We start from the raw sequence: 18,267 nt of genomic DNA on the forward strand, positions 1-18,267 counted from the left end.
CAGGAGGCGGCGGCGGCGGTCGCGCTCCGTGGCGGCCGCCGACATGTCGGGCTGCGGCAGCAAGAGCCACCGCCGCACCTCGCTGCCCTGCATTCCCCGCGAGCAGGTAGGCAGCCCGGCGCGGGGCGCCGCGAGCGCCGTCTCCCACAGCGAAACTTCGCCGTCCCGGCCAGGAGGAGGAGGAGGAGGAGGAGGAGGGAAGGACGGGACGGGACGGAGCGGGACGGGACGGAGCGGGACGCCCCGTCGGGCCGCGCCGCTGCTCTCGCCGCCGCCGCGTTGGGAGCGCCGCGGTGCCCGGGCGCGCTGCGAGCCGGCCGGGAGCACAAGGTGCCCGGCGGGACGAAGCCAGCCCCGAGCTCCCTTCCTTCTCTCCCTTCCTTCCTTTTCCCTCCCTTCCCGTTTTTTCCTCTTCCATTCTCGTAGCCATCCCGAGATTTGCTTTTCCTGGCGGAAAGCCGCGGTGGAGGTTCCTTTGGAGCGTGCCTCCAAGGCTCCGCATTCCCGAGCATCACCAAGGAGCCGTGTGTTTCATGGGGGGCTTTTAACCGTAGCTCCCCGGAGAGGTGGCTGGAGCCTGTTAAACTCCCTGCAGTCCCTCGAGGTGCGAGTTTGCAGAGGGAATCCCAACAGCTCAGTGGGAAAAGCGTGCCCGCAACACGGCCGGACTCCTCTTTGCCCTTTGCCTCCACCACTTCCGTGGGTGCAGTCAGCAGCCCTTGCTGCTCGCGTGGGAGTTGGTACTGGGCATCATCACAAGACATCGCAACTTTGCATCTCATGAGAGGATGGACGAGGGAAAAGTTGCTTTGCCACCTGCCGTGCCACCCTTCCCCTTGCACACCTGGCAGGAAAGGAGCAGACCCCACTGCCCCGCATGCCGAGCCCCTCGTGGTGCCTGGAGTACTCCCTGGGCGTCCCAGGTGGGAGGCTGCCCCCAGAAGAATTACTCGGTGGGCAGCCCGTAACGGAGCACGTCGCAAGTCAGCGCAGCGCCCGCTTCGTGGCGGGCGGGGAAACCTGGGGGGATTACGTTTCCCTTCCCAATTAGCGTTAAAAATGCCTCTGTGAGCTGTGGTCGGCTGGCATGTATTGCAGGATAGCCAAGGATTTCCTTCAGGTCCCTTCTGGGTAGGCAGCGTAGTATTTTCTAAGTCATGGCATCTCACCATATGGTGTGGGTGGCTAGTTTGTTTCTGGAAATGGTTTGATTACATCCCTTGGTGGTTGGTTATGACATCTTCTAGGAGAGGGCCTGACAACCTTATATACTAGAGGCTTACTTTACAACAGATGCACTTATTTATTTAACATTTTTGTTTAGATAAAATAAATATTTACCTCAGCGTCCGGGCAAATACAGTGTGAAAAAATAGAAAGCTGACTCAGTTCTAACTTTATTAGGGACTGAGAGAGAAGGGTGTAAGAATAATTTGTAAACACAATATGTAAGGCAAGAAATTAAGACTGTTTACACTCACTTGATGACGCTAGACATTTCTGGTGGTTTCTTGCAGTAATCATTTGTCGCATGTTAAACTTTTCCTTTTTCACTTTCTCTGCCACTTCAAATACAAGCAATTCTTGAGTTAATTTTTGAGTGTTTAAATATAATCGTTAGGAGACAGAGCTCCCTGGTTTGCTCACCTTCTCTTTCCTTATAAAGGCCATTCAAATAGTCTCTATATATTGGGATAATAATATTAATCTGGTTGGATATTGCCTTTCCTCCCCCTTTCCCTACCCACCCCCCACCAGCGTTTTATTTCAGGGACAGTGGTTCAGTTTGCCCTGAGCTGTTCCCGCTCCCAAGCTGTAGCTCTGGATTAGACTGAACTGGCGACCGTTCAGCTTAACGACTGCAGGATTTTGGCAAATTTCTCCTTCCTTTGTTCTCATTTAATATTAATCAATAGCCAGATCTGCTATTGCTTGCGTCACTGCCTGATTAGGAATGGATGACGGCGTTCTCGCTCGGGGAGGTTTTTGTTGTCCTGCTTTTTAGCAGCTCGTGGCCGCGTGCACGTGAACCTCCCTGCCTCCTCTCGCTACGAGCTGTCCTTTCGAATCAGTGTTGGCAGCAAAGGAGAGAAGAAAACCTGAAACAAAGCCCCACGAGGACCTTGGAGAAAGGCTAGGGAAGCGGGGGGGACTCTCTTACCTGGCAGCGAACACTGTGTGTGTTTATAGCAAAAAATCACCTCCCTGTAGACTTAAAGAAACCATAGGTAAATGTTTCTCTTCTGGACAGTTTTTAAATATAACATGTTAAATATAGAGAAGAGGACTTTATAAACAAAACCAGTCCTTCTCTCACCCCGTTTTTTTAAAAAAACACACCCTGAATGTTTCTGGTCCAAAAGATAGCTTTTTAGTGCGTCTAAGGGCTGCCAACGCTTTTCATCGGGAGACATATCTACTTTTGAAGTGTATACTCTCTATTAATGAATAACATTAAAAGAAGTTCTTAAAGATGTTTCCTATGGCCTTCCTATTTCTGAAAAAATCAGCAATTAAGCTTATTTTTTTTTCCCAGAGCATGTTTTCCTTCTTATCTGTTTATATTAATATGAGATTTTCTAAAAGTTGGAATTTGTATTCTTTTTTTAAATCAAGGATAGTTATAATCTGTTCTATAATTTGTTCTTTTTTTTCCTTTTACTTCTGCCTGAAATAGAAAATTGTGAAATTGAATGTATTTGGCCTTGTAATCTAGTAGACTTGCAGATTTATAAGGAACTGCAAGGTAATGTCTTCAGCAGAGCTATTAGCATATTTAAAATTAAAGAATACTTCTGTTTTACACTACCGGTGGGAATAGCTGAAAATGTGCCTATCACTAAATAATTCCTTTTGTAGAAATGTCTCGTATTGGTTTGGTAACCAGTTCCAAAAACAATTCCCAGAGAAAATCTATTTTTTATTGAAAATAATGCATAACTGTATAAGACAAAAAGTTATTTTTTCCCCTAAAAGTGCTCTTTATTAGTCTTTACCTTAATTCTACTGCTGGGGGAGGGTGTGATATTTGTGTTTGTTTTATCTCCCTTTCCGTCTGTCTCAACTGGAGCGAATTCTTTGGCTTCGAAGCTCGGAGCGTGTCCTGTGCGCAGCCCTCGCTGCGAGACAGGAGCTTTGCGGCGGCTGCTCCTGCCCGGAGCCGCGCGCTGCCTCGCTGCGACCTCCCCCGTGCCGGCTGAGGATGCTGCTCCTCCAGGGCTCTCCCGCCTCTGAAAGAGGCTGCCCAGGGAAATTGTGAATGGATGGATGGATGAGAGAGGCTGTGAATGAATGAATGAACAAATGCTTGCTTTTTTTTTTTTTTTTTTTTTTTTTCTCTTCCCTCTGCAGATACACCAGGGTGACAGCTTTTGATGTTTCCTCTTCAAATCTTTTCCAACCGCTTTCCCTCCCTCCTAAAACTGAGGACAAGAGGTTGGGGGGGAAAAGCAGGAGGTGTTTTCTGTGTCTCCGTGTTTCCCGTTGAGTTGCCATGTGTAACTCACATTGGTGTAACTACAGATAACAATATACGGATTCAAAGGGACAGCGTGGCCTTCCCATTTCAATTACTGCATGGAGAGTGGTCATAATCCATGCAGAAGGACCTCTGATTTTTGGTCCTAAACCTTGCCTCTTCTTTGCTTTTTTTTCTTTAGTCCTGGTCAGAAGACTCAACCAGGTACAGCATCCCGGTGGGAAGTGCTTCCTAGCTTTAGAAACAGCCTTCTTTAGGTGGTGGGTGACCCAACCATGCCTGGGGAGAAGGCATCGGTGAGGAGTTGAGTGTTGCCAAGCTGAAATGCTGTCATTTCCAGCCGCTGCATGGGTAGCTGCTGCCCACCATCCTCCGCCTTCTGCGGCAGGGAGATTTCCTACCCATTTCATCTTTTCTTTCCCTTTACCTGTGTCTGGGCATATGGAGAAGACGAAAGCCAGGCACCCCCGTGAGGAGGCACCTCACTGAGTCCATCTCAGTTTGGCCTGAAATGAGGTCCGTTTCATTGGCTTGAGGCTCAGTGGCTCTTTTCTGCTGGCATCTCTTTCCTCCTTTTCAAAAGTCATTTTAGATTAGATAGATTAGAAAAATAAATGTTGCAAGATAAATAAATAAGTTGTCTTTCTAAGGGAAAATTAGGACTTCATCTGTTCTCGTTGCTTGATAGCAAGAGGCTTGCAACTGCCAGGAATACATTGGGTTTTGTGTTTGTTCTGGCTCTCCAGCATGCTGTATTTAAAAGGAAGGATGAATGTACCTTTATCCTATAACCAATTCTTAATGTTAAGTATCCTGCCCCATGCTCTGAAAATGGGAGAGGTCTGAGTGTAACATGGACAGATTTTAAATTTTAGAGAGGAGGAGGAGATGGATGGCATTAACATTAAGGTAAATAAATTTAGATGTTGAACTACTTCGTGTGTAGTCTTCTGTTAGACATGTGGTGTTATACCATATGCCTAATTATGCTAATAGGGATTATTGAACTGTAATTACTCTGAGAAGATTTGCTGGCTGAATTACCATTCCAGTTACTAGAAACCCAGCAGTACTGAGGAGTTATGTCATCTGGTGACTTGCTGAAACACAAATGTGTAAAATATTTCAGTAAGGCTCCAGAAAAATTACACAGGGATTCCAGACATTATATGTATTTCTGCATGGCTTCGTTTACACAGACTGAGTCTACCAAGTTCCTTTTTTTCCTTCGTTCTCACAAAAATTTAGATGCTCACAAGGAAACTGTCATGACTGGTGTAGAGTCTATTTTTGTCAATCTGTTAAATCAAGAAATGAATATTACGGCATATAGGCAAAAAGAGCAAAATACAGTAGTGACTTTCTGTTCTTTCTGCTCAGGGTATGAAGTGTGAAAATGCAAAGCCATGGAACTGAAAGAAATCCTGTGTATGCTGGGTTGTCATGTTAATTAAATAAACAGCCAGAACAGTGACCCTGTGTGTGAAATGTGTTTTGAGAAGCTTGTTGGGGGGTGGAGGGGAAAAACAGTGACACATGATGTTTTGGATGTTAACTCCGACATTTGTATGAATTTATCCTGATCCTGTGCTTGCATTCTGAGGCTTTTTTTTTTTTTTTTTTTTTTTTNTTTTTTTTTTTTTTGTATGTGTGAGGGACTGAGGTATAGCTGTGTTTTGGAAACTGGTGGAATATCACTTGGACTTTTATCTTTTTCTTTTTTTTTTTTTTTTTCTTTTAAAATCAAAACAACAAATTCTGCCCTCGGCCTGGAAAGGCTGTGGAGTTCTGATGCCTGCTGACCGCAGTGCTCGAAATGGGTGCAAATGGCCTGCACCTTAAGTGGTTAAGGAATAATAAGAACACTGCTGAAATTAAAGCTTTGAGCTTAACTGCGAAGAATTACCTTGCTAAGCTAAGTGGAGATACGTAGTGCTTGACAAATAAAGACGTAGATGTTAAAAATTCTAAGATTCAGATAAGAAAGCAGAAATTGTGCTTTTTTTTTTTTTCCCTCGCTGTTTGGATTTGAGAAAGTTTATCGATAGGTGACTAAACCCTTTCCTCGAAGTCTGTTCCGTGTTGGAGCGTCATTCAGAAAGAAAGAAGTGCCTCCAGTTTGCACTGTGTAGTTTTGGCGGGGGCGGGGGGGGCAGTTCTTATTTATTTTGTTTCTTTAATCAACGTTCCAAGTACGGTCGTAGATAAGGAGCTCTTTGGATCAGTGTAATGATCTGGGAAATTGAGAAGAAAAAGAAAGGGACGGAGGGGAGAGGGTTGAAGGTTTCAGTTTACGTTAATTTAAGCGTGAGTTTACGTTAATTTTGGGGGGAATTTCGATGTTTCCCCGGCTGAGCTGCCTCTGGCAATTTAGATGGGATTGCGAGAGCAAGAATCGCGATCGCCCTTAGTCAAGCTCGCACCTTGCCGCTTGAGCCCGTCCTCGCCCTTCCTCCTCTTCTTTCTCCTCCTCCTCCTCCTCGGTGGACACGGGTGTCCCAAGTGGGGACAGCCCGGCTGGTGCTTGCAGGGCTGGACCCCTAGAGGGCACGAGAGACCCTGCTCTGCCGCCGCGCTCGCCTCCCTGGCGAGCGTGCCAGGCCGCTTCATAAAAACATAATAAACAAAATCTGTCCGTGGTACTTAACTGTTTTTTTTTTAATATATTTTCCTAAATATCAATAAAAATGCTGTAAAATAGAGCCGTGCTTCTCTAGCCGGGCAGAGCTCTTTGGATGTGCTGACGAAATAATGCTTGGAAGAAGAGCAGTGATGCTTTTTTGGCCCTTGAAAAGCTGCTGCAAGCCATGAGGGTAATAGGCAGGTGTGGTAAAGAGGAGAAATTGCCCCCAGATCAGTTAAGAATCCAGAGGAAAAAAAAAAAAAAAAAGACTAAACTGGTCTTGCTGACTAAAGGTAAAATACGGAGTGGAGGAAAGATGCCCATAGCAGGACCCGGCCTCTTCCGAAATGCCATCACGAATTTTTGAAGGTGAGGGGGAAAACACTTTGTGTCAGTTGGGTTGACTCGGTCACCATGGATGTGCGCATGACCTACGATAGTGCGAATAGATCCCGCTTTGGAGGTTGAGTTTTGGTTAGCCAAAATACATGGTTGGGTCCACAGGGAGAGGAGGATGACACAATCGGAGGCTAAGCCTAAGGAGAGTCTGGGAAGATGAGCAAGAGCAGATCTGGCTGAGGACTGTGGAACGGTGTATTCCTGACACAGGAAGAATAAGAGTGAATTTGGCAAAGAAATCTTTAATTTTGAGCTGCTAAGAAGATGTCCAAGTGTGTATGTGCAATGGAAGTACACACTGAGTGTGGAGTGTTTTTCCACAGGGGGTGAATGAAGTTATTTCTAAAAGCATTAGACATTTGAGACATTCATGTTTATTATTTAATAAAGCCTACTGTTTTCTTATACCAAGCAGGTGGAAAATTGGAAAACTTGACTTCATTTTTCAATCTGATTCTACTTAAGAAGAAAATCCCCCTCTTGACAGTTTCTCTGTTCATGTTTGCTTCAGTTTTCCTTGAGGCTTCCTTACAACCGCATGCTCGTCCTGCAACTCACTGCGGCTGGGGTTCCAATTTTTGCCACACTTCAGTACTGAAAAGCATTAAGGAAAAATCTTTATCGTCATCAATATTGCTAAAGGTCTTTTTATTTATTTTTTTCCCCCCACTTCAGTCTCTCAACTTCTTAGCCTCTGCAAGGTGGAAAAAAAAAAAAAGAAACTTCCATTGGTCTGAAATAGTTCTGACCATAGCTGAGGTCTCCTTGCCTAATGTCCCAAGCCCCTCAGTGAAATGCTTAGGATTAAAATGACTCACCTGCATACTCTTTTTTTTTGTTGGCTACCTGCGTTAAGCTTTGTTTTGTGCTTAAATACATGCTTTGGTTATGATTTTTAAAATAGTTATATCTTGTTATATCTGTTACATTTAAGCATCGATTCTTGATGCAAGTGTATACTCCAATTTTACCTTAAACTGTGAATGTGAGGTCTTTGTAATTGCAAGATGATCTGAAAGATCTTTTTAAATGTGTCTTGAGATTTCATCTGGGTCTGCAAGTGCATCTGCTGCAGGAATATTTGTGCTGAGATGTTGCTGGAGATCTTATCTTGTGAGGCAATGAATACCTTTAAATATTTCATGGTGGACATTCAGGAATAAAACTTAGTTTATGCAGACCAGTGTTTGTCAAAAAATGCTAATTCCTCATTTTCTTCTTGTAGTAGTTGCTGATTTTCTCCTCCCTGCCTCTGCTGACTTGCATGGAGATGGAGGCTGCCCAGTATCTCCCAGGATAGCAGGATCTTTCCAGTTGCATCATCAGTGCAGGAGAAGGGTGTGTTCCCATGCACAAATCTGCAGATAGCTTGTCTGAACAGCTAGCTGAGTTATTTTAGTTATTTTAGTAGCTGTAACTCAGAAATAGTGTTGGCTACATTTCTTGTGTAGCTACCTGAGACCTTGTATCCTATCTTTGTGTGTGTGTGTGTGTGTGTGTGTTTGTGTGTGTGTGTGCATTCATTTAGAAATTTGGAGGTTATGTTTTTGGGGTTTTGGTGGTTTTCAGCTTTGGTTGGTTGGTTTTTGTTTTCTCCTGGTGTCTCCTAGCAGCAATTGCAAAGGTAGTTTGGAGGGATGGAATTCTTAGTTTGAAACGGAGTGTGTGATCTTGGCTGTCTCGATTATGCCTGACTCTAGATAGTGAGTATTATTTTCTGAGGCTTAAGTAGGCTCTTGTTTGTCATGTCAGCCCCTGTAACCACTGGTTGACTTTGGATTTTTTTTTTTTTTTAATGAATGCTGAGTTTTATTTTGGTCAACAAATCCATGCCTATGTCTTCAAAGCATGTCCATTCCAGTATGAAAACTATAACTCAGTGCTATAATTTGGTTTTGGGGACAAAGAGTGCTTTGCACAGTATCTCTTTCTGCTAATTTTAGGTGTAAGACAGAGCTCAGAGATGTTTGGCTATAAGGAGCATACCAGTTCCTGTCCCAGCTTGAGCCACACTTGAACTAGTTCTCGTGGACATAAAAGGCAAGCTACACGAGTGTAAATCGGGAGAACTTTGGGGGCTTTTCCAGCATAGATTTTGGCATAGTTAGGATATGACTGAAGTTTTGCAGACGAAGAAGATGAGCTTCAGCCATTTTGATTAAGACTTGTTGGTATTTATTATTTAGACGCTTCTGAAAATTGGTTGCAGAAATGCTACTGAGGTAAATCTTGTCATCTCAAATTCCCTGCATTTCTGGTGGTTTTAAGTTCTGTGTGAGATGAAATATTGCAATGTAATTCATATGCTACTTTTTTTTCTAAGACAAGCTTAATTCATAGGTAAGCACCATTCTTAAATACTGTCCTGCAGGTCTATTGATTATATGAAACTGTCAATACATAAGCATATTCAATTAAATAACTTAATGCTATACCTCCTTTATGTCTGTGGGGAACCAAATTGTGCGGAGGACTCAAGCACGGATCTGGAAATCCAAAAGGATGGAGAAAGGGAACTGAACTCTGCCCTTTCTAGTGAAAGATTTTTGCTCATAATTGCTGTGTTTTAGTTTCTCCTGACCTGTGCAGGAGCAAACAGGTTAGTACTGCTCCTAAGCAAGCTAGTTTGGCAGTAGGTATTTATAATTTGATAACTCTTCTATCAGGTAGCATTGGCTGTGTACAAGCAGAGAAATTCTTTTAGTGGCAAACAGAAGTATTGTCTGTGCCATGCTGATATTGAACACTGGCTTCTGTGGTGTAGAGTACAAAATATTAATTCCTATTAAACTTGTTGCTGTCAGACAGTGTGGATACTGTGGCATGTTGTAACACTGCAATGGGTTTGATGGATTGAGGTGCTAGCACTTCAGCATATATTCAATTTAATCAAAAAAAGATTTCTTGGAGAACTCTTGAATATTTTATTAATAAATAACAAAGATTATTTATCTTCTTCCTCTTGGATCTATTCACTTTTTTCTCATACCTCTTTTCTACTGTGTGAGATATAAATCTGGTCCTAAAATGTAGGAAGTTTATTCATGGCTGATGAATGGTATAGATATATACTTGTAAATAGCAGTGCCTGAAAGGAAGAGAGCAAACTTTTTTTTATTTCTGTACTTTAACTGTCAGATTCTTTGAAGTTAGAATTTTCTCTTGATTTTATATTATAGATGGACATGGGTATGATGTGGTACATTAGATTTCCTGAGCTGGGGCTATGATCTGACACCAGTGCAGACTTTGTGTAAACTCAGAATTTTAAACCCTATATCTGGAAACATTTTCTTGCTTAAATCTTCAAATTTTATTGTTTTTTTGGGGAACTGCTGTAAATCTGTGATCAAAAGTGATAAAATTCTTGGCCATGAGTTAGTATAGCTCCTTAATGGCAGGGAATGTGTGACTTGGAAAATATATGCTTATTTCATGTTCTGGTTTTCTCTGTATATTGTCTGTTTTCAGCTGAGTTGGAGGTATGATGGATAAAAAGAAAAAAGAAAATGAAAAAGGTCTTTGAAGTGAATTCAGTGTATTTAAAAGAATTGCTTAATGTACTTATAAAACAGCCCAAATCTTTAGCTAGTGGGAACTGTGACAAGGCAACTTCCTTTATATTAATTCAGTTTACTTCAGAGAGCATGGCCTAAGCATTCTCTAGTCTTTTATTTGATTAATATTTCAAGAACCAAGATAAAAGTAATGATCAGCTCATTGTGTTCATAATTCAAATTCAAAACCTCTTTCCTCTCTTACTAAAGTCTTGCCAAGGAAAGGATGGTTTTTGTACATTTGATTCTATCCTCCCCATGAAAGAAAGTTGGGTTAGTGTGGTGTAAGCAGGCCTCCACAGGTTAGATTTGTTTCAGCCTCTCTCAATGATACCTGAGAAACACTTCCATTTGGCCTGATTATACAAACTTTTTTCCTCAACTTGTCTTCCAAGTATTTGATCAAAGTTCTTCAAGAGTATTTTCCTGTCACAGACCAATATAAAGAGAGTGCTGGGTAAGGAAAAAGCCCTAGAAAAGAGGCTGAGAAGAATATGTCAAGAATGGAGTCTTGCTGCAGGGGAAAAATAATAACTGTAAGTAAAGATGCTTATAGAGGAAAGCAAGCAGTGACAGAGACGAAACTCTCTTCTTTCATAGCAGCCGGTCAGAAATCTTGATTTCATTCATAGTTAGCATGCTCCGCTCAGTTCCTGCCAGGCTGGTTTATGTCACCTCTCTGTCTCTTTCATTCTGAATTTCATTTCATTCTATTTGCACCCTTCTTCCGTGCCATAAACTTCTCCCATTCAACCAGATTACAGAGCTGCTGGTCTTTGTTTTGTTGTTTTGATGAGGGGCGGTGAGGGGTTTTTTTTTTTGCCTGTTTTTGAGTCAGAAAGAGATCTGTCCATGTTGAGTTCGAATCTAAGGAAACCTAAGTCAGACTATAAGGGACAAGAGTAACCTGGCTGCCAGGTAACCTGGCTGCTTGAATGCAACAAGTCCTTGATGCCTTGGAGGAAATTTCCATCCTTCAGTGACAGATACGTCTGCAATATGTGGTGTGAGGACTTGTGAGTAAGCAGAGAACACCAAATTTCAGATGAGCACAGGCAAAATTTCTAATTGTGATATGAAATCTGTCTTAAGAATGTATATTAATTGGAGAAGCGACTTGTTTGCTTTTTAGTTGTTAACATCAATAAAAAAATGTAGGTTGTTGGTCACCTTATTTCATCTCTATCTCGTTTCTTGCAGTCTTTTCATTTTAACTTTTAACTTAAATGTTTTAACATTTAGTTTACGTGTGTTTTAATCTTCTGCTTTCTGTGTGTGACAGTGGCCTTTCCCCTCCGTCGGCTGCCGGCTCTGTGGGACGCCTGGCGTGATAGTGTGGCTCTTGGGGCATCACAACCATTGCTGTTGGCACCCGTCCTGATGAAGGGCTGTGAAGCCTGACAGTGGTGGGGATGACTAAGTAGAGACAGATTTATGTGGAAATTTTATTAATACCCATAAAAGAGAGAATGAAGGCATACAAAATTTGGCTCCAAATAAACAACCAAAAAATGCTCTGTTCTTAGAAGCATTTGGCATGGCTCCATCGTGCCTCTTTGTGGGAATTGGCTCTTTTGTCTGGCCTAATCTTGAGGGTTTTTTTTTTTTTTGAGATTACTGAAGACTTCCACTTTTCTCAAACTTTCTCACAGTAGAGTAAAACTGATTTTCACTTTGGTAATGCCCAGATGAGATTATTATTTCAAACACAATACGAAGCATATGTTTTGTGTCACCTCCCAGCGAAGCTTTAACCTGGCTGTGAGATCTTTCACAGCCACCACATGTCCCTAGATGTTATATTGTGCTCATCTTCAAAGCCATTTGCAAGGAAAAGGAGTAATTTTTCAACTGTAGTTTATGGAAAAAAATATTATTTTGAAGATGAGGAAGATGTAATAGAGATCCTTACCTATGCAACTGCAATTCTGTGCTGCAGTAAGGATTTTGCATAACTTTTTGCTAAAACATGTAATGTATGCGGGTAAAAATCTTTTATAAATGAACAGTAGCTGTGATGGTAGCACTTGCTGGGCTCTTTAAATCTATTAACTCACAGTAGGATTTTGTGATGGTTGTCACCACCAACCCTCTACTGTCATTCGTGCATTTGTGTGTCATGTTGGGTGCAAGAAAATTTTTTTCCTTAGTCTGATACATTTTATGAAATTGCTTTGCCACATGCTTCCAAACAGAGCTGCAGATATAAAAAGGTGCCATCCCTTTGATGCAAACATCAAACAGCAAATTGGTGGCCTCTATGCTAATATCACTTGGCATTTATACCACTCTCATCTCCTTTTGAACACCCTAGAGACTTCTGACTTGACATTGAGGTGTCTATGCCTTCACCTTCTGCTGAAATCGGTGAGCTATAAGGGCATTTGGCACCTCATAAGACTGAATATGTTGATAGATTAATCCTGTGTTTTTCTTATGTAAGTCAATTGCTAAACTAAATCGAACATGATAAAGAATCAGCTTCATGTGTTCCTTCTGTCTCATCTAACCCTCCTCTTCCAGCTATGAGATTTAGCCTGGTCTAGTTCAGCTAGTCCCAAATGATGTACAGAGGTGTTTTGATAAAAATTGGACCGGTGATCAACATGCTGCTTAATCTCCCTTCATTCACTTTGGAGGCCAAGCACGGTGGCCAACAACTCGCTCTGTGCTGGACGAGGACTGGAAGCCCAGTTTCCTCTGGATTCTTCTCGTGCTGCCCAACTCCTCCCTCCCTCTTTTAGTGGCTTTGAGTCACAGGTAGTCTCCTAATCGTTTTTCATTTTGCCTGAGCTGCAAGTTGATTTATCCAGCCTACTTGTTAGCTTTGTGTCTTTTAAGGCTGCCAGAGTGCTGCATGGTGTAATTAAGCTGAAGTGGCCAGGAGTTGTTAGGATTTGTGTGTAGGGCGGTTTCTTAGCAGCCAGATAAGAGACAGGAGTTTGAAGGACATGACAGGGCACTGAAGGGCCAGATCACTCAATCCTTGCTCACGTGAGTGAGCAGTGTCAGAGTTCAGAGAAAGCTCTAGCATCAGGAAGAGATGTGTCTTGTGAAGTACAACATGTCCTGTGCATTGCACCCCTTCACCCAAGCCCAGCTGGTGACAACCAGCCTTTTTTTTTTTTTTATTTTTTTTATTATTATTTTTTTTTTATTTAACATACTCATCAGTTACTGGTGGTTTTCTTCTTTCATTTCCCTTTTTTTTTCTTTTTTCGTTTGTTTTTTTTTTTCTTTTTGTTTTTGAAGTCACTTAAGTCTACGCTAACTGGATTGGTGCTTAAATGGCTACAGGCTTAAATGGCTGTTAAAATCTCAGCATGCCAACTGTGAAATTGCCTAATCAACTCCAGCAAGTAGTCTTTCCCTGAGCAGATTCTTGAATGCCTTGACTGCCATTAGGAATAGGCTGGATGCCTTCAGGCAGCTTTCTGGGGAGCATGTCCTGTTTTCGAAGCAATATCTATCTGCTTTGTTAAGAACTGAGTAACTGGTTAGCATGTCCTGTAATGAGAAGTCCTCTTTTCAATTTGTGTTAAATCCTGTTAAAGAAAACAAATAACTCTTTAGCTAGTGCAGCTGCTTAGCATGGAAATAGAGCAGCCATTGTGAGAAGTTTTAAGAAAAATCTCAAATTAGAAAGTTTCTCAGTTTGGTCAGCTGATTAAACTTGGTGGATTTATACTAGTATAGTGCAGCATTAATGGACTTGTCTTCTCTCCAGAGTGTGAAAACCAGGTTGAGTCTGAGCGTGAGAACTAGCTCAGGGCTGCATGTTTAGGTGGGGAGGTGACACAAGGGGGAGTATAAGCTGTGACAAGAATGTTTTTTTTTTTATAATGAAGTGAAAGAAAAGTATGAAGTAAAGTATTAACTTGGACTATAAATCACTACCTTCCTCCATAACCCCAAAATTCAGTCGTGGAAAACCTGGAGAATGTCACGTGGGAAGTTATGCTGACCCCATTGCTGGCTTAAAGCACCTGGCTAAAACTCTTTGTAGCCAGCCTTGAGGACTGCAAAACTGAGAAGCTCTGTTCCCTCGTGTCTCTGTCCCTTCCTCCTCATGGGCTGGCAAAGAGGAAGAGAAAAACCCAGACAGGTGGTATTTCCCTAGCTTAGGATGATCCTGTTGTTTTGGCACTTCCATTTGTGGGCTGACAGTGATTACGGAGCTCTGTGTTGAATTCCCACTTTGGCACTTGTGGTTGCCCTCCACAAAAGAGGCTCTGCTCTGTGCTGCCCAGGGTGTCCTGGGGACCCTGGGCACCCAAGGGAGACAGCAGTGTCATGCCAGGGGTGCAGCAGTGCAAGTGCCAACCGTGCAATTCAGGACTCAGGACTATGTTGTGTGTGGAGTCTGACCGCAAAATGGAAGTGTTCATATATTGATTTTCTTTTTTGATTGCTGTGTGGGTGCATGCAGATCTATTAATAGAGGGAAACAGGGAGAGAGGAGGGAGGAAATAAAGCACCATGGCTGTGATTTATCAAGATTGATGTGAAAACAAATATTATTCTAGTAATCAGAGGAAATTCTTTGTGAAGCTTGTACAAAAAAGGTATTTTGACCTACATCAGTGGTTTCCTGCCCAACTATATCCAAAGAAAATCAGACAGACATTTTTCTCCCTCTGTCCCTCTGCAAAGGGTCATTTTTAAATAACCATTTTCCCCTCCCCAACTTGGGTTGACATTGTTTTTCTGTTTTTAATTGTTTTTCTTTTCACTGGTTAAATGCTTCTGAACTGCTTTTTGACCTGATGTACAAAACTGCGTCAAGGAAAGTTCAGCGGAGTGAGGAAGGGAGACAGAGGATTTGTTTCAGCTTTTAACTGTAAAATGTAATAAAGCTGAAGGAAAGAGACACATGCTGGCTGGCGTGGACTTATGCATGTTGGGGTTCAGTTCTGGGCACCCCAGTATAGGAAGGACGTGGAGCTTCTGGAGAGGGTCCAGAGAAGGGCAACCAGGATGATCAAGGGAATGGAACATCCCTCGTATGAAGAGAGGCTGAGTGAGCTGGGCCTGTTTTCTCTGGAGAAGAGACGGCTCAGAGGGGATATGATTAATATGTATAAGTTCAGGAAGGGAGAATGCAGGGAGGAAGGGGACAAGCTGTTTTCACTGGTGGCCAGCGATAGGACGAGGGGTAATGGCCACAAGCTGAAACACAAGAAGTTCCGTCTCCAGGTGAGGAGCAACTTCTTTACTGTTAGGGTGACAGAGCAGTGGAACAGGCTACCCAGGGAGGTTGTGGAGTCTCCCTCTCTGGAGGTCTTCAAAACCTGCCTGGATGCCACCCTGTGCCACATGCTCTAGGTGTGCCTGCTTGAGCAGGAAGGTTGGACTAGATGATCTGTAGAGGTCCCTTCCAACCTTAAATATTCTGTGAATCTGTGAATCTGTGGCAGGATGCGTAGCTGCTTTTTTGATATGTTCTGCCAGCCTTTTTCTGATACTGCCTCCCCTGAAGAACATGAGTTTGGGCAAATTTGGTGCGTTTGTGTTGTATGTTGTACTTACTGGTGGAGGAGATGGTGCATGTTAGAGCCTATTTTGCTAAGTTGTTTCTGATTTTGATTCCGTTGCAGCTGTTTGGATAGAGCACTGTGGGGCTTTTTTTTGTGCAGTTGATTAAAGCACTGGGAAAGAGTAACTTTCCTCTATCCTTTATACATCACAACTGTTCTGAAATCTTAAACCTCTCAGCTTGTAACACAGGTATGAGAAAACATTAACAGGTACCACACATTGCCAGAGAAATGGGAATAAGCGACTTGATCAGAATCACATAGATGGTATGTGGTAGAACAAGGGATTGAATATAGCTCTTAAAATATTCCCCATTCATCTTCATGTCTTCTTCTAATTAAGAAAAGACATTTCACTTACAACCCCTCCTTGACTCTACCTTACATTCAGGTTTTTTCCTACTAGAAAAGATTTTCCTAACTCTCCATAATGAAGTTCATGTTTCAAGTGTGTGGCAATAATAAGAAGTATGGGAAAGCCCTCAAAGGCTTTTTTTTTTAGGTGAAAAAGGAAAGCAAAACTGACCAAACAGGAAAACTACCCTGGAAAATACTGCAAAAGAGGATGTTCTAGTTTCTGCTGCCTCCTAGAAAAGTTTCCTATTTCTTTACCAAAGCCTTCATAGAGACTTTGAATGCCTTGTCCTAATAAACCTTATCTCTTAATATGCATAGCAAGCCACAAACACACCATTTATCTTCAGGGAGTATGATTAATAATTTGAATAGTGATGCAAATCTGGCTAATATTATCTGTGGTCTCTTACAGTATAACTCAGTATAACCAGAATAACTCGTGTTTGAAGGAGAGACTTGGTTAAAAAGCTCTTCTCCTTGAAAAATGGGGAAAATGCAGTTTGTGATTGATATACGAGACAGGATAACATTTGCAAGGAGAATGACCTTGAGTTCCTGTCTAGACCCAAATGAGAATATACATTTTAAGAGAATGATAGATTTGGACTATCAAATGACTTTACTGCAAATCGTATTTCCATGACTTTCGTCAAATCAGTGACATTAGTCATTAAATACTATACTAAGATGGTATAAGGAGGGGAAAAAAAAAACAACCAAAATAGCCCTATGCTGCAAGGATGTCCCACTACTGCATCCCTAGCTCTTTTCCCCCTGGATACAGCACACACTGTTGATGGCAACACAGACATTGCGTAGTTGTTGAGCCATGGGGTTTTGCTGTGTGGGCAAAGCTGTAGTGAAAATGCTGCGAAAGAGGTCTTTTTGGAGCATGGTGTTTACTGAGGCTCTGTGGCAGGAGGATGAGCGGAGAACTCAGTCCTTTGCCCGTGTAGGAGTGAGATTGGTTGTGAATGGAAAAGAAATTATTCTTCATGCGGAAATGGGTCAAGAAATTGTGGTCAGAGATGGAGTAGTACCTGGATACTGCATCATAGTGGCTTTAATAGAGCATCCTTGCACAGCACCAGGGCTAAGCTGCTTTAGTTGGGCCTCGAATTTGACAGCTCCTCTTGTCTCTTCCTCTTTGTACTATTTATGATAGCATATCTGTCTGATTATAAATGAAATTAATATGTCTTTTTTTTTTTTTTTTTTGGCCATCCCTTCCTTTGTTAATTCATATTTGAAATCTATTCTGGTTTAGGAGACTCTTTGCTGGGGGTTGTGTATTCATAAGACGATGGTTAACCTGAGGGTCTCTGGTCTCACAGTCAGTTTGTAACTCAACCCAAAAAGCATCAGTGCTTCTAAAAGAAGTCAAGAAACTCCAGCCAAAGAAGGTTTTCTTCAAACGACCTTAGTAACCCCGGCATGTTGCTCTCTCTGTACTGTAACAAGAGAAGCTGCAATTAAGGCACAGAAGAGTGTTTTATTAAGGGACTAGTATGTCCTAGAGTTAAGTGGCTTTTTGTTAGTTCGCTGTTTATACAGATTTACAAATGAAGGTACCTGCCTGCATAGGCTGCCATCAGGCCTAGAAAAAATGTAATCTTGTCACTTTGGCATGAAGAATTCTGCATGAAACCAGCTACAAGGTTGTGGAGATTTTGGGAGGTATTTTTTTTTACAGGAAGACCAAAAGAAGTCTGTTTCTTCTGTAACATCAAGCACTCTTGCAAAGAGCAGCCAGAATCCTAGTTCCCCACTGCTCTAGCACTCAAATACCAGTAAACTTAAGGAAATGCTCCGACGGCACTGCTATACAGCGTTAGTGAGGTGAAGCCAACATCCATCAGCACCTTGAGGGTATCGGCAGCTGAGCTGTCATGCATACCACGTGTGTCTTCAAAGAGGAAGGAGCTTACTCTCCTTCACGTGTTGCCTGCAGGCAGCATCTTTCCTGAAGCTACTGTTGCTGCGATGCTCTTCTGCTTTATCTTGCTTCTCTCCCATGGTTGATAAAATTCTCTTTTTTTTTTTCCCTCTCCCTACTGGCTAATAGATCTAAATTATTTTGTTTGAATAGCAGACTACCCCCTCCACTCCCAGAGATGTGCAGCTGAATGCTTTGGTGATGATGCAGAGCCATTTTCAAGTAACCTACCAGTTACTTGATGCCAGTGGCTTTCTTGATGTTGAAAATTAGTTGTAACTATTAGCTGTAGTTGGCAAGCGTTGTTTATTTGATTCTTGGGACACTGGTTTGCATCCCACAATACTTTTTTTTTTTTTTTTTTTTTTTTTTTTTTTTTT

General features: G+C 42.3%; 1 protein-coding gene across 1 annotated transcript in view; it reads left to right on the forward strand.

Moving 5' to 3' along the window:
- Window positions 1-10: 10 nt before the first annotated feature.
- The window catches only part of PDE3A (phosphodiesterase 3A), a 217,554-nt gene continuing 199,297 nt past the window's right edge, over window positions 11-18,267 (forward strand). Inside the window, exon 1 of the mRNA XM_026035574.1 lies at window positions 11-106. Within this exon, the coding sequence (XP_025891359.1) occupies window positions 44-106 (63 nt within the window). The 5' untranslated portion in view covers window positions 11-43. The remainder of the gene's footprint in view (window positions 107-18,267) is intronic.

The sequence above is a fragment of the Nothoprocta perdicaria genome, unplaced genomic scaffold (genome assembly GCF_003342845.1).
Source record: "Nothoprocta perdicaria isolate Ctin4 unplaced genomic scaffold, notPer1 scaffold_161, whole genome shotgun sequence".
Lineage (NCBI taxonomy): Eukaryota > Metazoa > Chordata > Aves > Tinamiformes > Tinamidae > Nothoprocta > Nothoprocta perdicaria.